This window comes from Mobula hypostoma, chromosome 19 (genome assembly GCF_963921235.1).
Source record: "Mobula hypostoma chromosome 19, sMobHyp1.1, whole genome shotgun sequence".
Taxonomy (NCBI): Eukaryota; Metazoa; Chordata; class Chondrichthyes; order Myliobatiformes; family Myliobatidae; genus Mobula; species Mobula hypostoma.
Window position 1 is genome coordinate 59475921 of NC_086115.1, and position 21044 is coordinate 59496964.

At 42.7% G+C, this 21044-nt stretch overlaps 1 protein-coding gene across 5 annotated transcripts in view; it reads right to left on the reverse strand.

The window, feature by feature from the left end:
- afap1l2 (actin filament associated protein 1-like 2) overlaps positions 1 to 21044 on the reverse strand; it is a 289415-nt gene that overhangs the window by 126229 nt on the left and 142142 nt on the right. For all 5 annotated transcript variants that reach the window (XM_063072007.1, XM_063072006.1, XM_063072009.1 and 2 more), the window contains one exon: positions 9073 to 9153. In XM_063072007.1, coding sequence (XP_062928077.1) covers positions 9073 to 9153 — 81 coding nt within the window. The remainder of the gene's footprint in view (positions 1 to 9072; positions 9154 to 21044) is intronic.

Below are 21044 nucleotides of genomic sequence, written 5' to 3' on the forward strand. Positions count from 1 at the left end.
ACAGGTATCGTCAAGAGGTTCAGTTGTTCAGACCAAATGTCGGAAAGGGAAAGAAATGTGATCTATGTGACTTTGACTGTAGGATGATTCCGAGATGCAGCACAGAGCGTCATAGGAAGTCATTCCTGCCTGTGGCCATCAAACTTTACAACTCCTCCCTTGGAGGGTCAGACACCCTGAGCCAATAGGCTGGTCCTGGACTTATTTCATAATTTACTGGCATAATTTACATATTACTATTTAACTATTTATGGTTCTATTACTATTTATTATTTATGGTGCTACTGTAACGAAAACCAATTTCCCCCGGGATCAATAAAGTATGACAATGACTATGACTATGACTATGATTGTTGGTGACATACAGCGTGGTTTGAGTATCTCAGAAACTGCCGAGCTCCTGGGATTTTCATGCACGGCAGTCTCTAGAGCAGGGGTTTCCACCCTTTTACATGCCGTGTGGACCCTTATCATTAACCGAAGGGTCCGTGTACCCCAGGTTGGGAACATCTGCTCTAGAGTTTACAGAAAAACATCCAGTGAGTGGCAGTTCTGTGGGTGAAAATGCCTAATCAGAGAGGTCAGTGGGGAATGACCAGACTGATTCAAGTTGACAGGAAGGAGACAATAACTCAAATAATCATGTATGACAACATTAGTGTGCAGAAGAGCATCTCGGAACACACAACACGTTAAACTTTGAAGTAGATGGGCTACAGCAGCAGAAAACCACAAGAGTACACTCAGTGACCATGTTATTAGGTATAGGGGGTATAATGTGGGTAGTCAAATCCTCAAGCCTCTTAGTCACAGGCCTAAAGCACCACCACTGAGTGAACAGAACCCTGAGGCCTGGTCCTACACCTCAGACTGGAGAAGCCTGGTGTTTGTAATGCCAGGATTAAAAAATATCAAAGGGAGGAAACTTGAGGGCTCTGAATTTTCAATATATAGCTACTGTTTCAAATGCTGCTGTAATGTTAAGTATTCCTTGCGAAGACTGGCATTTTAAGACTAATTTCACCCTAGCTGACATTGAACACTTGCTTGTAGGGTAGTTCACCCAGCCCGGAGGTTAGGCCGCAAACGTTTTGTCACCATTTGAGGTGACGATGTCACCTTGACTGGTGACAAAATGTTTGTGACCTAACCTTCAGGCTCAGCAGACAACCCTACAAACAATGAACCCGAGATACCATCTCTTTCATCAGACCTGAAACATATTTGTCAGCAACTACAGAGATGACAGTTGACTGCTTTGTTTCTTGATTCTTGGCAACAATTGGAGTTGGCCTAAGCAGTAGTATTTTCCATTGAAAAGAGCAAAACCTCCTCAATTATATCAGTATTTATTATCCTGATAAAATAGATGTCTCTGCAGCTGGAGCATTGTCATCATCAGGGATTTTTTTCCCAAAAGATTCCAAGTCATCCTTGAATCAAGTACTTTGCACAATCAAACCAGAATGACGGAGTTGCAAAAAAGTGGTTGTTGGCCTGGTTTGAACTATACTACAAAAGGAGGAAACTGTGGCCACATAATATGATCATTTCTTAATCAGCAGCAAAACATATGCTTGTTGGATGTAGATGAAAGCCTTTGCAAATTTGGGATTCATCTGCCAATGAAAGTGGGATTATATAATCACCACATATATATACTTCCTGGAGTCCAACTCAAAAAAGAAATTTCACAGTACATTTGAATTTAAGTTGTGTATCCAAAACCAGCAGAATAATAGCCTTGAGGAAGAAATCTACTTGCTTGCAGTCCTTTGGTATAAAGTCTGCCTGTCTGTCTATCTATTTAGAGATATAACACTGAACAGGCCCTTTCAGCCCTTTGCCCTATACTGGCCACAAGGCAGTTCAAAGTGCTTTACATAAAACAAGATTGAAAAATCAAACATCAGATTTCAGACAATATAAACAGAAGAAAATTGCATATAAAATTAAAGAAATAAAAGTTAGTGCAGGAAATTCTAATTAAAAGCCACAGCAAAAAGTTTTAAGCCTTGATTTAAAAGAGCCGTAACAATATAAAAGAGAATTCTGTACTTCATTCCTGGCAGAACTTTAGCATCCAACTCAACCATTAGGATGGATCTATCTTGAGAACAGTACATTTGATAGTAATCTGTTCCCCTAACACAGCACTTTCTCAGCAAGATATTTACCCTTCAGCACCAGCATTCTTAAGTACCATGCTCTTTCAATACTCTACCTCCCTCAAAACCACGATCGCACAACACACATCTTCTCTCTGTGTCTCTAAAGTAGTTCAGTGATTTATGGATTGGACTGTACTCCTTTTATTTTCATGTTTGTTATATTCGGTGTTTTAGTCCATTCTTTCTTGTTGTCATCTGAGTGATTTAATTTTGATACGATCTGTCAGTTTTTTTGTGTGTGGGGGGGTTTAGGTTTGATGTTCACCTGACTTATTCTTCTGTATGATGGGGGGGGTGGTTTGATGCTCTTGTTGTACGATGTAATTTGGGGCGATTTGTAAGTGCTTGTTCTGTGGCGGGGGTTGATGTTTTTCTTTGAACTTCAATGGTTTTCTTTGTTTTGTGGCTATCTGGAGAAGACGAATCTCAGAGTTGTATACTGCATGCATACTTTGATAATAAATGAAACTTTGAACCTTTAAAGTATCTCTTCCTTTCAGCAATGTAGCAACTGTTTCCACAATCCACAACTGTTCTCTTCCTCAACGTACAGCCATTGAGTCATAGAAAACTATGGCACAAAAACAGGCCCTTTGGTCCATCCAGACCGTGCTGAAACATTTAACTGCCTAGTTCCATTGATCTGCAATAGGACCATAGCCTGTCATTCCCTTCCCCCCCACCCATCCAGGTATATCTAAATTTTTCTTGAACATTGAAACCAAAATCACATTCCCCACCTGCGCTGGCAGCTCATTCCACATTCACATCACTGTCTGAGTGAAGTAGTTTCCCCTCATGTTCCCTCAGAGAGAACCTTTCACCCTTAACCCATGACCTCCAGATGTAGTCTCACCCAACCTCAGTAGAAAAAACCTGCTTGCATATACTCTATCTATACTCCCGTTAAATTTGTTTACCTCTGCCAAATCTCTCCTCAATCTTTTACGTTCTGGGGAATAAAAGCTCTAACTGGTTCAATCTTTCCATATAACTCAGGTCCTCCAGTCCCAGCAACATTCTTGTACATTTTCTCTGTACTCTTTCAACCTTATTTACATCTTTCTTGTAGGTAGATGACCAGAACTGCAGACAATGAATACAATGAATAATCCACTTTCAATGAATTTTGGACCTGTATGCCCAGTTCCCATAGTGTTGCTTCCTCTCAAACCCTGCATCGAAGTTCCATAACATGTGATTACATTGTGAAGTCTGACTTCAACGCACATCTTTCTTCTTCACAGTAAAGTGTGTCGGCAAATGATCCAAGCCAATATAAGGAAACAATCATAAATTTGGCTTTGATAAACATCTCTAAATCAGGAGCAAAGACAACGTTCCACTGAACTACAAAGTGGTTCACAAAGGCTAATACAAAATTAAGAAATTCCCTAATTGGACTATACCCCAGAGAAAACATTACACCTTCCCTAGTTACCCCATTTGATTTGACAGGACTGAGAACTTTGCACAAGCAGAAAACCATTAAGGACTTTCCAACTGAGCTCAGAAGAAATCAGATCAGAGATTCAGTCTGTTTGGCCACTAGAGCTTATAGTTGTTAGGAATGCACTTTAATTGATTAAGAAGACTGACAAGAATCAAAACTGGGATGCACTGTTACAGATCGGCAAACAAAAACACCAGTTAACAAAAAAAAAAGGCTATTTCCGAATTAACGTACATTTTTAACATGAAAACTTATGAGTTCAGGATATAACTTAGGATGTAAGTACCTTAGGTGATCAAAAAAGTAATTTCAGTAAAACAGCAAGTTTACAGTTATATGTGCTGTAAAGAAATGGTACAGTAAAGATTGTAAAGAAACAAGATGAGTTGTTCATAGAGCAATAGAGTTACACAGCATGGAAGCAGGCTTCTTCATCCAACCTGTCCAGGCCAACCAAGTTGACCTCATGAGATACATTTGGCCAATATCCCTCTAAATAGTGGTTAGCATGAAACTATTATTTTATTACTTTTTGAATTTTGTTGAAGAACAGCACGGAACAGGCCCTTCCGGCTCTTCGAGCCATGCTGCCCAGCAACGTCTAATCGTGAGACAGTTTACATTGACCAATTAACCTACCAACCATATGTCTGAGGAATGTGGGAGGAAACCAGAGCATCTGGGAGAAACCCTCATGGTCCCAGGGAGAACGTACAAACTACTTACAGGCAGCGGCAGGAAACGAACCTGGGTCGCCTGTACTACGCTAATCACTACACCCTTGTTCAGCTCAGAGTGTCATAGTTCAGAGTTCAAATCCGATACCAACTGTAATAAGTCTGTATGTCCTCCTCATGGAATGCGTGGGGTTTCCTCTGGGTGTTCCAGTTTCCTCCCACAGTCCAAAGACGTACCAATTAATAGGTTAACCCTGTTCTGCTCATTGTCTCAATAAATAAATAAATAAACCATTGGCTTGCAGTGTTACCCAGAGCCACTAGGAAAGAATTGCAATCCTAGTAAATGCCACAGCCCCTGATGCCATTTGTTCCTTTGATTAATGCATAGAAACATAGAAACATAGAAAATAGGTGCAGGAGTAGGCCATTCGGCCCTTCGAGCCTGCACCGCCATTTATTATGATCGTGGCTGATCATCCAACTCAGAACCCTGCACCAGCCTTCCCTCCATACCCCCTGATCCCCATAGCCACAAGGGCCATATCTAACTCCCTCTTAAATATAGCCAATGAACTGGCCTCAACTGTTTCCTGTGGCAGAGAATTCCACAGATTCACCACTCTCTGTGTGAAGAAGTTTTTCTTAATCTCAGTGCTAAAAGGCTTCCCCTTTATCCTCAAACTGTGACCCCTCGTTCTGGACTTCCCCAACATCGGGAACAATCTTCCTGCATCTGGCCTGTCCAATCCCTATAGGATTTTATATGTTTCAATCAGATCCTCCCTCAATCTTCTAAATTCCAACGAGTACAAGCCTAGTTCATCCAGTCTTTCTTCATATGAAAGTCCTGCCATCCCAGGAATCAATCTGGTGAACCTTCTTTGTACTCCCTCTATGGCAAGGATGCCTTTCCTCAGATTAGGGGACCAAAACTGCACACAATACTCCAGGTGTGATCTCACCAAGGCCTTGTACAACTGCAGTAGTACCTCCCTGCTCCTGTACTCGAATCCTCTCGCTATAAATGCCAGCATACCATTCGCCTTTTTCACCGCCTGTTGTACCTGCATGCCCACTTTCAATGACTGGTGTATAATGACACCCAGGTCTCGTTGCACCTCCCCTTTTCCTAATCGGCCACCATTCAGATAATAATCTGTTTTCCTGTTCTTGCCACCAAAGTGGATAACCTCACATTTATCCACATTAAACTGCATCTGCCATGAATTTGCCCACTCACCCAACCTATCCAAGTCACCCTGCATCCTCTTAGCATCCTCCTCACAGCTAACACTGCCACCCAGCTTCGTGTCATCCGCAAACTTGGAGATGCTGCATTTAATTCCCTCATCCAAGTCATTAATATATATTGTAAACAACTGGGGTCCCAGCACTGAGCCTTGCAGTACCCCACTAGTCACTGCCTGCCATTCTGAAAAGGTCCCGTTTATTCCCACTCTTTGCTTCCTGTCTGCTAACCAATTCTCTATCCACATCAATACCTTACCCCCAATATCTGGAAGATCGCAGAATGACTTTGTATCTCATTGGTCATAGAAGGTTGACTTGATTCCAAGATTGCCATTCTCAGCCACATTAAAAATAACCAGCTAGTTTTCCCACCCAAAGGGTATCATTATAGGTACTGGGGAATGTAGGAAGCTACCGGGAAGTTGTCTAAACTGTTGCTAGCGTTCTCCAGTTCACAGTATATGTAGAGGTTATTTGTTCAACATGTGAAGATGCTTCATTTTCATTCTCTAGATGCTCGCAATAATAAACCATGGCTAACAAAGCCAACACAAAAGCCAAAGAGAGGGCATAAAATAGAGCAAAGACTGGTGGAAAGGCAGAGGATTGGGAGCTTTTAAAAACCAACAAAAGGCAACTAAAAAGTCATAAAGATGGAATACGAAAGTAAACCAGCCGATGATATTAGATACCAAAAGTTTCTTCAGATACATAAAGTGTAAAAGAGAGGTGAGAGTGGATATTTGACCACTGGAAAACAACGCTGGAGAGGTAGCAACAGGGGATAAGGAAATAGCGGATGGAATGAATAAGTATTTTGCATCAGTCTTCACTATGGAAAACTCCCAGCAGTACGGTGGAAGTTTCAGGTGTCGGGGTCATTAAATGTGTGAAGTTACTATTACTAGGAAGAAGCTTCTTGGGAAACTGAAAGGTCTGAAGGTAGATACTGTAAGTCCCCCTGACCAGATGGTGTACACCCCAGAGTTCTGAAAGAGGTGGCTGAAGAGATTGTGGAGGCATTAGTAATGATCTTCCAAGAATTGCTAGGTTCTGGAATAGTTCCAGAAGATTGGAACATTGCAAAAGTCACTCCAATCTTCAAGGAAGACGGGAAGAAGAAAGGAAATTATAGGCCATTTAGTCTGACCTCAGTTGTTGGGAAGATGTTGGAGCCAATTGTTAAGGATGTGGTTTCGGAGCACTTGGTGGCCCATGATAAAATAGGCCATAGTCAGCATGGTTTCCTCAAGGGAAAATCTTGCTTAACAAATCTGTTGGAATTCTTTGAAGAAATAACAAGCAGATAGACAAAGGAGAATTGCTTGCCTTTGACAGGATGCCACACAAGAGACTGCTTAACAAGCTACAAGCCCATGGTATTACAGGAAAGATTCTAGCATGGATAAAGCAGTGACTGATTGGCAGAAAGCAAAGAGTAGGAATAAAGCGAGCCTTTTCTGGTTGGCTGCCAGTAACTAGTGGTGTTCCACAGGGGTCTGCGTTGGGACCAATTCTTTTTAAGTTATATGTCAATGATTTGGATGATGGAATTTATGGCGTTGTGGCAAAGTTTGCAGACAATACAATGATAGGAGAAGGGGCAGGTAGTTTTGAGGAATTAGACAGGCTACAGAAGGACTTAGGACAGATTTGGAAAATGGGCAAAGAAATGGCAGATTGAATACATTGTCGGGAAGTGTATGGCCATGCACTTTGGTAGAAGAAATGAACATAGACATAGATATAGAAATTTACAGCATGTTACAGGCCCTTCAGCCCACAATGTTGTGCCGACCATGTAACCTACTTTAGAGACTGCCTAGAATTTCCCTAGCACATAGCCCTCTATTTTTCCAAGCTCCATGTACTTATCTAAAAAAGGTTGACTATTTTCTAAATGGAGAGAAAATTCAAAAAACTAAGGCACAAAGAGACTTGGGTGTCCTCGTGCAGGTTTAACTTGCAGGTTGAATCTGTAGTGAGGAAAGCAAGTGCGATGTTAGCATTCATTTCAAGAGAACCAGAATATAAAAGCAAGGATCTAATGCTGAGACTTTAGAAAGCACTAGTGATGCCTCACTTGGAGTATTGTGAGCGGTTTTGGGCCCCTTATCTTAGAAAGGATGTGTTGAAATTGGAGAGGGTTCAAAGGAGTTTCATGAAAATGATTCCAGGATTGAATGGCTGGTCAGATGAAGAGCGCTTGATGTGTCTGGGCCTGTACTCACTAGAATTCAGAAGAAAGAGGGGTGACCTCATTGAAACTATTGAATGGTGAAAGGCCTTGATTGAGTGGATGTGGAGAGGATGTTTCCTGTGGTGGGAGAGTTTAAGATCCTAGGACACAGCCTCAGAATAGAAGGGCATCCTTTTAAAACAGAGATGAGGGGGAATTTCTATAGCCAGGGAGTGGTTAGTCTGTGGAATTCATTGCCACAGGCAGCTGTGGAGGCCACGTCCTTACCCATTTTTAAGGCAGAGGTTGATAGGTTCTTGATTGGTCAGGACATGAAGGGATACGGGGAGAAGGCAGGAGATTGGGGCTGAAAGGAAAAATGGAGCAGCCATGATGAAATGGTGGAGGAGACTCAATGGGCCAAATGGCCAGATTCTGCTCTTGTATCTTATGGTCTTATAAAAGTCAATCCCTTAAGAGAACTTGTATTCAAATACTCCTTCCCCTCCCCACTCTTTTCTTATTCTGGCATCTTCCCCTTTCCTTTCCAGTCCCGAAGGTGGGTGTTGGGGGGGGGGTCTCGGCCTGAAATGTTGACTAGATACTCATTTCCATAGATGCTGCCTGACAGGCTGAGCTCCTCCAGCATTTCTCATGTATTGCTTTGCATTCAAGTGGTACATTTTATGCCTCTTACCCAGCATCCAGGCAACATATGAACAGTACAGCGTAAGAACAGACCGTTCGACCCACAGTGTTGTGCTGAACACCCGCAGAAACGATTGTCTCAAAGCTCAGTTTATTCTGATTCAATGATTTCACCTTGCAATATTTTGCTTCTTATTGGTCTGCATATGCTGTGTGCTATGCTTTGGTAGTTGGTTTAGGTTCTTATCCAGCCAACAGATCAATGTCAATTTAATTATTTATTGAGGTACAGTGCGGATCGAGCTGCACCGCCCACCGTAGCCTCAAATTAACCCCAACCTAATCACCGGGCAATTTATAATGACAAATTAATCTGCAAACCAGTCCATTTTTGGACTGTGGAATGAAATCAGAGCACCCGAGAAAAAATCTATGTAACACTCGGGGAAAACATACAGACTCCTTACAGGTGACATCAGAATTGAACTCTGAACTCTGAGCTGTAATAGCGTCATGCTGATCACTACGTTACCACAGCGCCAAAGGTCCTCATCCAGCCACAGATTAACATTAATGTCACAATGCCCAAGGTACTTTAATCTCAGATAACTTTCTAATGGAAGAAAGACAGAGAACCATAAATATATATGCCTTCTCATGGTGAATTACGATTAGCAATGGTCCACCTACCTTTCTCCAATGCTTTCTTCTCAGTTGCTGTTGTTTCTTCTAGTAGAACCTTGTTCATGTAAATATACTCCTCTTCGCCAGCTGTAATTTTCAAAGTATGCATCTGTTACCATATATTACCTTCAGATTCATTTTCTTGCAGGCATTTACAGAACAATAAAGAAGTACAATATAATTTATGAAAAACTTTACATAAACAAAGACTGACAAACAATCAATATGCAAAGGACAAATTTAAGCAATAAATGAGTTCCACTTCAGATGGGAAATAGGCTTCTTAAGATGCAAATTAAAACATAAATGGAATTCTACTCTAAAAAGTGCACCTGGAGAAAGAAAATATCATTTGAACTGTTAACTTACTCTTTACAACAGACTATAGACAAATTATTTGATTATTATGTCTCAGCGTTTTATGCTCTGTGAAAGTAAACAGCGTCTGTACTATGAGTAAGATTGTAAATATGCAAAGGACATTCTTACAAAATATTTCATAAACAGAATAATTATCATTTGTGGTCTATTTCAACATCAAGGTGGGGACAGACTGATAGAACTCATCAGAAAAGTATCCTTCTGCAACTTCTGAACAGCAAGGTTTGTAACCTGTCGACCTTTCGACAGACATGACACAGTTATCAGACTGGCACTAGTCATCACAGTTTGCTGACGACTCTACCCTGCTCTTACATCTCATGTCTCCACTGGATTTTTTGATTCCCATTGAGATCAACTGATAACATTCTTTTCTGGTAGGAGATTGCAGGTTCAAACACCTTTCCACAACTTAACATTCCCAAAACACTACTTACTCCTAGACTGCTTACAAGTAATCTCCTGTCAGCCAACATTACCACTCGTTTATCTGGGTGTCACTTGCGGAACACTCTTGTGCAATATAACCTCCAACTTTGCCTGCACAAAATTCACAATACATAAAAAATAATTAAAGTGAAACTACCGAGAAATCTCCGACAGATGTCATAAGCCAGGGGTCCTCAACCTTTTTTGCACTGCGGAACAGTTTAATATTGACAATATTCTTGCGGACCAGCCGATGGTGGCGGGGTGGGGGGGCGGGGATGTTAATCATGACCGGAATATAGGTGATAAGTCAACTATAAGTCACTTATAATTGGCTAATACACTCATTTTCGTTTCTAAAAGGGTTTATCTAATGAATTTAATATTAAACACACAGCGCATATTTTCCTCGCATGAATATAGTGATAAGTCAATTATACGTCACTTATAAGTCAATAGCATCATAACATTTTAAGTATTGTTTGGATATTAAACACACAGCACATATTTTCCCCGTATGAACATATAAAATCATTGCAACACACCAATATCGCTGAATCAGTGGGAGCCCTGGGCTTGTTTCCCTGCAACAAGATGGTCCCATCGAGAGGTGATGAGAGACAGTGATAGTCGAAGGGAGTTCCTTATGTCCAGTCTATTCTGCAATTTAGTTTTCGTTGCATTCATTGCAGAAAACCCCGCGTCGCAGAGATATGATGTTGGAAATGGAAGCAACATTTTCAGTGCTTTCGTGGTTATCTCAGGATATTCAGACTTGACTTTGATCCGGAATGCTGGCTGAGATGTTATGTCAAACATACTTTTCAGCCCGCTGTCATCTGCAAGCTCGAAGAGTTGATCTTCTTCCCGCTCTGACATGGATGATTCACTGAGGACATTCACAAATGGGTCACGGACCCATTCCTTTGCACGTCTTGGGTCATTTGCGATTGGGAAGTAACGCTCGAATTCTGTCGACAGCGAAGATAGGTGATTGCGCACCAGCTGTGAGAAGGACGGTGCAGCCTCAGTCTCTCCCAAAATCCCAGCTAATGTTGGGAACATGTCAAATATGCCCCAGTCCACTCGCCATCCCCACAGTTCCAGTTTGGCTTTGAAAGCAGACACTTTTCTGCCAACTTGAAGACAGTTGTCATTCTCCCCTGAAGTGACAAATTGAGTTCATTGAGCCGGTTGAAGATGTCACACAGCTACGTGAGTTTTGCTATCCATTCCTCGTCACTGAGAAGGCGTTTGTGCTCTGCATCCATTTCCTCGCAAAGCTGCTCAAACAGACATGAGTTAAGGGCTTTTGCTTTGACGTGAACAACGTCACTCAATACGCTGTTAAGATCAGGTGATATTTTTTGACCAGCCAGCATTTCCGTGTGTAACACAGTGTGTAGACTGGCATTCAGAAGCAACCCCTTTGACTCGGGTAGTGAAACCCGACAGCTGTCCAGTCATAGCTGCAGCTTGGTCTGTGCATATTCTAACACAGAATGACCAGTCCAGTTTGCCTGACATGTAGTCATTCAAAGACTTGAATAGTTCTGCCCCAGTTGTGTCAGTTGGCAGCGACAGTGCACACAACATATCCTCCTGCACGTCATCTTGAAATATATATCGCACATAAACCAGCAGTATTGCCTTGTTGTCGACATCGGTAGACTCATTGACCTGGATAACATACCATGGTGACTCATTAAGCTGTTCCAACAGCTGTGCTTCGATGTCCTCCGCTATGTCATCGATTCTCCTTGAAACTGCGGTAGCTGAAAGAGAAACCTGTGCCATCTTGTTAGCTGCAGCTTCTCCCAACAGTTCACGGCACATGTCCTTGGCAGCAGGCAGAATCAATTCTTCACCAACAGAGAAAGGCTTCTTAGCCTTAGCAATACGGCTAGCCACTAAGTACGACGCTCTCAGAGCAGCAGCATTTATGGAGGTGTTGACTCTCAGCACATGCTTCTGTCCCACTTGCTCACGTTTTTTCTGCTCAAAAAACTCAACGGGTTTGTCTTTAAGTGCAGGGTGCTTGGACTCAAGGTGCCGAAGCAGATTTGAGGGCTTCATTGCCTCATTAGACAGCTTGTCTCCACATATCACACACAGGGGGCTTGGAGCATGCAAGTCACCGGTCGCAATAAAGCCATATTTTATGTACGACTCGTCGTATTTTCTGTTGAAGGAAGCTTTCTTTTTTTTTGCAGTCTCAGCCTCAGCTGTCTCTACGTTATCATCATCGTTAGGCCTTGTATGTCCCCTACCATCTCTTCCTAAGAAACTCTCAAGCGGCATTTGTGTTTTACTCATCGAGTGGTTGGAGGTTAATGATCAACTGATGACCTTGCATGGGTAATGACCTCGCGTGCGTTCAACAGTGGGCGTGACAGGGAATGAGGAAAGGTACAGCTGACTCGTATCGTTTCATATCACCAAATCATATTGTTTCCTCGCAGCCCGGTAGCACATGCTTTGCAGCCCGGTACTGGTCATAATCCATAAGCCATAATATAAATACTATTTTTTTCTGAATTTGTCTCACAATCTTGCTCTTCCAGTGCACATTGGAAACTTGGAGTAAAATATTGGAAGCAGCTGATGTTTTTTATCACCAGGAAATAATATGCATGATGTATACAGTTTTTGTATTTTTCTTCTTGTTCATGAATCCTACTCCATTTGGTGCTCTTTTAAAGGTATGACTGCTAAATAATCTGGTGTAAAGCTGGCGCCTGCATACAACATTCCTTCGGTTGACATCTTCTGGATAAATCACAAAACCATTTATTTCACTTTTCTTACATCAGATTTTTATCTTGAATATGTTGCTGGAACTACTAGAACCTGAGATTTCCAGTTTGGAGATAGATTGAACGATCCAGCGCCTTGCTGTTTCCAAGAAAATTTGGGGTAGCAACAAGCACAATTCTTGAGGAGAAGAAAGGTCACAAGCCAATGTTCAATTCCATTTCTCTGATTAAAGCAATGAGGAAGACTCAAACATCGAAGGAAACATTGAGTGCTCATGGGCTTTTGTTCGCTAGTGGAAATGCTCTGTTGCCAGAGAGGGAAGTCTGTCTGGCCTTTCGCTGTGCCCGAAGTCTGTCTCTTTCAAAAATTCTGGTGAATGTTACCGAGGTTACTGCATACGGATTTTGGACTATGGACTACAGACTTTTTTCTGTCTTATGGTTTTTATATTCTGTGTTTTCGCCATACTTTCATGTAGTTTTTTTGTGTGGGGAAGGGTGTTTGGGAGGTTGATGACTGTGTTAGTGGGGTTGCTGTTTCTCTCTGAACTGACTTCCATGGTTTCTCTTTGCTTCATGGCTATCTGGAGAAGAAGAATCTCAGAGTTGTATACAGCATTCATATTTTGATAATAAATGAACCGTTAAAGCTTAAAATGACCCAGGGATTGGGCAAGACCTTCTCTGCGCAATCCTAACAACCGAAGTATCCCATATGGAAATTGTTTCATTTAGTTTAATTTAGAATCTGAGGGGACCAATATCTTATGGACAGTTTTTCTAGAGCTGTGGCTTAAACAACTATGGCAGGGGGATGGGAACCAGTATGATGGAGCTGAGGATGAGCCAGCAGGTTTACAAATAGATTATGTAATATGAATGTAAGGAAGGACAAGCCAATGATTGTTTACAATTGCAAACAGAGCAAAGTGTTCAATTGTACCACAGAGGCAAAATTCATAAGGGCCAAGAATGCAGGACTGATGGTGCTGTATTTAAATGCACGTAGCATTTGGATTAAGGTGGACTTAAGAGGGAGAAGCATAAGTCGGTTTCTGTGGCGTGAAACGACTGAGAGTACGAGACTCCCCCTCCCGTGGCCGAGACTCGAACCCACGACCTTCAGATCATGAGCCCAACGCCCTAAACACTTGGCAACGTGCCACACTACAAGATAGGCAGAACTCAGCATGGTTTCCTTAAAGGAAAATCCTGCCTGACAAACCTATTGCAATTTTTTGAGGAGATTGCAAGTAGGCTAGACAAGGGAGATGCAGTGGATGTTGTATATTTGGACTTTCGAAAGGCATTTGACAAGGTGCCACACATGAGGCTGCTTAACAAGATAAGAGTCCATGGAATTACGGGAAAGTTACATACGTGGATCCTATTCTGGTTGGCTGCCGGTTACCAGTGGTGTTCCACAGGGGTCCGTGTTGGGGCCGCTTCTTTTTACATTGTACATCAAAGATTTATATTATGGAATAGGTAGCTTTATGGCTAAGTTTGCTGATGATACAAAGATAGGTGGAGGGGCCGGTAGTGCTGAGGAAACAGAAAGTCTGCAGAGAGACTTGGATAGATTGGGAGAATGGGCAAAGAAGTGGCAAATGAAATACAATGTTGGAAAGTGTATGGTTATGCACTTTGGCAGAAGAAATAAACAGGCAGACTATTATTTGAATGGGGAGAGAATTCGAAGTTCTGAGATGCAACAGGACTTGGGAGTCCTCGTGCAGGATACGCTTAAGGTTAACCTCCAGGTTGAGACAGTAGTGAAGAAGGCGAATGCAATGTTGGCATTCATTTCTAGAGGAATAGAGTATAGGAGCAGGGATGTGATGTTGAGGCTCTATAAGGCACTGGTGAGACCTCACTTGGAATACTGTGGGCAGTTTTGGTCTCCTTATTTAAGAAAGGATGTGCTAACGTTGGAGAGGGTTCAGAGAAGATTCACCAGAATGATTCCGGGAATGAGAGGGTTAACATACGAGGAACGTTTGTCCGCTCTTGTACTGTATTCCTTGGAGTTTAGAAGAATGAGGGGGGACCTCATAGAAACATTTCGAATGTTGAAAGGCATGGACAGTGTGGATGTAGCAAAATTGTTTCCCGTGTTTGGGGAGTCTAGTACGAGAGGGCATGACTTCAGGATTGAAGGCTGTCCATTCAGAACAGAGATGCAAAGAAATTTTTTTAGCCAGAGGGTGGCAAATCTATGCAATTTGTTGCCACGGGTGGCAGTGGAGGCCAAGTCATTGGGTGTATTTAAGACAGAGATTGATATTTATCTGAGTAGCCAGGGCATCAAATGTTATGGTGAGAAGGAGGGGGAGTGGGACTAAATGGGAGAATGGATCAGCTCATGATAAAATGGTGGAGCAGACTCGATGGGCTGAATGGCCAACTTCTGCTTCTTTGTCGTATGGTCTTACGGTCTTATAAGTCACATGTATTAGTATGGCAATGGAATAAAGGGAATTACAGAGGCATGAAAGAGATCATGCTGAAGATTTACAAGAGACTAGTCAGGCTGCACTTGGAGTATTGTCAAGAGCTTCAGACCATTCATCTCAGAAAGAAAGTGTTGTCATTGGAGAGAGTCCAGAGGAGGTTCATGAGGATGATTCTGGGAATGAAGGGGTTACATATGAGGAGCGGTTGGCAGCTTTGAACGTGTACTCACTGGAATTTAGAAGGATGTGTGGGGATCTCATTGAAACCTACCGAATATTGAGAGGACTAGATAAGGTGGAAGTGGAGAGGATATTTCCTCTGGTGGGTGTATTCAGAACTAGAAGGCAAAGCTTCAAAATTGTGGGGTGACTTTTAGAACAGAAGTAAGGAGGATTTTTTTTTAGCCAAAGAGTGGTGAGTCCGTGGAATGCTCTGCCACAGACTGTGATTGGGGCCAAGTGCATGGGTATATTTAAAGCAGAAATTGATAGATTTCTGATTGGTTGGGGCATCAAGGGATAATGTGAGAGGGCAGGTATATGGGGTTGAATAGGATCCAGGATCAGCCATGATGGAATGGTGGAGTGGACTCGATGGGCCGAATGGCCTAATTCTGCTCCTATGTCTTATGGTCTTACTCCATGAGTTTGTGGATGGAACAGAGGTATAAACACAACAGCTGATACCCTCACATCCACTAATGCTAATTATCAAAAATACATCATCATCCATTGAGCTTATCAATTAAAAAAAGGCTTACATGTTCAAACACTATTTATATCATTTGTAATTTAGGATGAACTGAAATCAGCGGAACTCCACCATGGACGATCCCAAGCCTGGCTACGAACGGAGTAGGATTGGGCATGCCACTTGCAACCTCACCCTGTAAGAGCCCAGAGCTACTGAAATGCCAACCGAAGCTCCAAAGTCTTCAGTCCTGTGAGGGAAGGGATCTCTGCTAGAAGATGTATGAAGTCGTGTGTTAAAAGTGAAAATGGCAGGACAGATCAACCTTTTGTCAGCCCAGGACAGAGGACTCTGGTGAGCTGTTGTTGGCAGCCTATACTCTAATAGTAATAACAGGCTTCAGGAGAAGAAGAAAAAAATCAGTCAGCAGTTTATCTGAACTAAATGCTTACCTTCTGTTTAATCTTATATTTTTCTGCTTCTGGTTATATTCTACCAGAACTCTGCCACTTTTTACTCTATGGCAAAGACATGGGGGAGTGGTGGTGATGGTCCTGATTCTGCACCCTATGACCCCACATTATCTATGATATGTCCTCCTGGAACATACCTACCAGCATTCCTTCACTATATACATCTTCACTACTCTCCTTCCTTCAGTTACATGTATTTTTAATTCCATTTGCCTCCACTGGGCACATGGCCAAGTGGTTAAGGCATTAGACTAGCATCCTGAAGGTCGTGAGTTCGAGCCCCAGCCGAGGCAGTGTGTTGTGTCCTTGAGCAAGGCACTTAATCACACATTGCTCTGTGACGACACTGGTGCCAAGCTGTATGGGTCCTAATGCCCTTCCCTTGGACAACATTTGTGTCGTGGAGAGGGGAGACTTGCAGCATGGGCAACTGCTGATCTTCCATACGAACTTGCCCAGGCCTGCGCACTGGAGAGTGAAGACTTTCCAGGCGCAGATCCATGGTCTCGCAAGACTAACAGATGCCTTTAATTTGCCTCCTGAATCCCCTTTTCCACCTACATGCTGGCTTTCCATGACATATGCACAAGGAATATAGGTCCTGTAGAACATTAACATTCTCCAATCTCTCAACATCTAAAAAGTTCTTTGTTTTCAAGTTTATTCCCTAAAGTAGTTAGCCTTACATTTTTCCTACCTCCATGAGGGTGGTGGGGTGGAGATACATCTTTACCAAAGGAGATATAAGGTGCTCCTTCCCTCCGCTAACCTGCATGTCACACCTGACAAGGTGTGGCACCTACTTAGCTCTCCGATCAGGGTCATGTGAAGCGATGGGAGCATGAGCAGCTGGTGTATATCACAAGTCCTGGTTACACGACCACTGACGCCAGGCAAACAATCTCCGAAGAGTATTGATAATGGCTGGGGTCACCCTTCTTGTAAAGTCACCGTCCAGAAGGTGGTAATGTCAAACCAGTTCTGTAGAAAAATTTGCCAAGAGCAATCATGGTCACGGAAGACCATGACTACCCATGTTATATGACACAGCACATAGCGAACGAATGAACCACCCCGTACCGGAAATGAAATCAGGTTGGAATATCAAATAAATTTAAATTCCATAGTTTAAATAATATCAAAAACAAAATGTAAATTGGTGAATTGATTTATTATTGTTGAACGTACTGTGGTACGGTGAAAAACTTCTCTTGCATCATGTTCATACAATACATTCCATCAGAACTGGTGCAAGGTAAAACAGTAACAAAATGCGGAATAAAGTTTAACAACTACAGAGGAAGTGCAGTGCAGTCAGACAATAAGGTACAAGCCAGAATGAAGTAGATTGTGAGGTCCAGGGTCCAGTTTATCGCTTTAGGGAACTGTTCAATTGTTTTGTAACAGTGGGAGAGAAACTGTCCTTGAGGTTGTTTGAATTCACTTTCAGGCTTTTGTATCTCACGAGCCTGACCGGGGTTAAGAGAGAGAACATCCAGGGTGGGCGCAGTCTTTGATTATGCCATCGGCTTTACTGGGGCAGCGAGAAGCGTAGGCAGAGGCCATGGAGAAGAGCCTTGTTTCCGTGAAGTGCTGAGCTGTGTCCACAACTCTCTGTAGTTTCTTGTGGCCAAAGGCAGAGTAGTTTCCATACCAAGCCATGATGCATCCAGAGAGGATGCTTTAGAAACCATAGAAACCATAGAAAAACTACAGCACAGAAACAGACCTTTTGGCCCTTCTTGGCTGTGCCGAACCATTTTCTGCCTAGTCCCACTGACCTGTACACGGACCATATCCCTCCATACACCTCAATGTGCATCAATAAAAATCGATGAGGGCCAAAAGAGGACACATTCAATGTTGCACCAAGAAGTGTACTTCAACGTGAAAGAAACAGGGATGGAGTTCTTGCAAGTACTGACGATTCAGATGAAGGTTAATGAGGAGCAGTGTTTAGGATTAGACTTGCTTAGGTTAGTAGTGCCATAGCAGCAGTGGTCATTAACTATGAAGGAAGCTACCAACAAGCATCTAACACTCTCTGTGGCATGGACAACCTCTTTCTCTTTGAGGGTTACTTGTCAATTATCTTAGCAATAATATCGTCAGCCAAGTTGAACAACCAATTGCACTGAAGGATTGTTACAAACAGCAAACCAAAATAGTTAAGCAGTAATTATAATTTGGTAAACTGTTAAAAACTCACTCCAATCTCATGAAGCAAAATGATGAACATTCAAAGCATATTATTACAGTGAACAACAGGAATTCTGCAGATGCTGGAAATTCAAGCAACACACATAAAAGTTGCTGGTGAAAGCAGCAGGCCAGGCAGCATCTCTAGGAAGAGGTACAGTCGACGTTTCAGGCCGAAACCCTTCATCAGGACTAACTGAAGGAAGAGTGAGTAAGGGATTTGAAAGTAGGAGTGGGAGGGGGAGATCCAAAATGATAGGAGAAGACAGGAGGGGGAGGGATGGAGCCAAGAGCTGGACAGGTGATAGGCAAAAGGGATATGAGAGGATCCTGGGACAGGAGGTCCGGGAAGAAAGACGGTGGGGCGGTGGGGGGGACCCAGAGGATGGGCAAGGGGTATAGTCAGAGGGACAGAGGGAGAAAAAGGAGAGTGAGAGAAAGAATGTGTGTATAAAAATAAGTAACAGATGGGGTACGAGGGGGAGGTGGGGCATTAGCGGAAGTTAGAGAAGTCGATGTTCATGCCATCAGGTTGCAGGCTATCCAGACGGAATATAAGGTGCTGTTCCTCCAACCTGAGTGTGGCTTCATCTTTACAGTAGAGGAGGCCGTGGATAGACATGTCAGAATGGGAATGGGATGTGGAATTAAAATGTGTGGCCACTGGGAGATCCTGCTCTCTCTGGCGGACAGAGCGTAGGTGTTCAGCAAGGCGGTCTCCCAGTCTGTGCCGGGTCTCGCCAATATATAAAAGGCCACATCGGGAGCACCAGACGCAGTATATCACCCCAGCCGACTCACAGGTGAAGTGTTGCCTCACCTGGAAGGACTGTTTATTACAGTGAGATTAGTTGTAAATACACAAAGTCATCAGTTCTTTTATGTTTATTGATGGTGGTGGGGAGGGCTTCAATATTCGGATTTCTGCATCAAAGCATATGTTGAAACTTCAGAACTGCTGAAATGACTATGTCTCCTTTACTGAGGCAGCGAGAAGTACAGACACTTCTACACCATTATAACTGCTCAATCGGGACCATTATCATACGTTTCAACATTGTCTAATGTCATTTCCTGCACACAAGTGTAAGAGAGCAGAATAATTGTTACTCTGGATATGATGCAACACAACAAATAGAAATACATTTATATATATGCGGCACAGTGACATGATGGTTAGCACAATACTTTACTGTACAGGCGACCCAAGTTTAATTCTATCTGCTGTCTGTAAGGAGCTTGTACATTCTCCCCATGAGCATGTGGGTTTCCTCCGGGTGCCCTAGTTTCCTCCCACAGTCCAAAGACGTACTGGTCGGTAGGTTATTTGGTCCTTGTAAATTGTCCCGTGATTAGGCTAGGGTTAAATTGTGAATTGCTGGGCGATGTGGTACAGATGGCCGGAAGGGCCTATTCTGTGCTGTATCTCGATAAATAAAGAAGAGAGTTTATATATATATAGATTGTTCATAAAGTGGTGCAAAAGACAGGAATGTTTGTACACAAGGTGACTGACAGGAAATGATAAAGTAGATGAAGTAAATAGTAAATTGGTTGGGGTGTGGGGGGTGGGTTAGTGGGTGAGCCTTACTGTTTGCTTTTGAGTCTGCTGGTCCTGGTGTAGATGCTACGTAGCCTCCTCCCTAATAGGTGTTGGAGAAGCAGTCCGTGAGCAAGGTGGGATCTTTCGTGATGGTAAGAAATAGGTCGTGTACAAAGATCAACAAATAAACAAGGAAGGACATCCAATATCTGCCAGTGTTAGCAAATATCCCAGTTCTGAAGTTGGTTTCCTCCTACAACTGTTCATTCAGTCATGAAGTAACAGGGCCAATAAATACTTTATGTGCAGCCCATTTACAAGACATTTTTTATAGAGGGATGTATCAAGTGTTGGGAAGTGAGAGGTGGGCTAGTTCAGTCTGGTGTATGATTTAGGCAACAGCCTCAAATTTGAGAGGATGTGACAGCAGCCAGCGACAGCAATGCAAAGGTCAAAAGTACATTATTTTAAGGCAGGGGTCCCTACCTTTTTTATTCCAGAAACCTTTAACATTAACTGAGGGGTCTGTGGACCTCAGATGGGGAACACCTGCTTTAAGGGAACCAACTTGATATTGTTCCCAGCACTTGAGTTTGTTCCTGGGACTTGCTCATGGAAGTTCTCTTTAAGGCACACTAAGCAAACTTCAGAATCAAAATCAGGCTTAATATCACTGGCATGTAATGAAATTTGTTGCTTTGTGGCAGCAGTACATTACAATGCATGATAATAGAAACTATAAACTACAATAAGAACGATTAAGTGCAAAAAGAGAGGAAAAAAATACTGAGATACCATTCATGGATTCAGTGTCCATTCAGAAATCTGATGGTGGGAGGGAGGAAGCTGTGCCTGAGAAGTTGAGTGTGTGCCTTTAGGCTCCTGTACCTTCTCCCTGATGTTAACAATGAGAAGAGGACACGTCCCTGGTGACGAGAGTCCTAAATGATGGGCGCCGCCTTTTTGAGGTTTCACCTTTTGAAGGTGTCCTGGATGCTGGGAAGGCTAGTACCCATGATGGAGCTGGCTGAGTTTACAACGTCCTGCAGC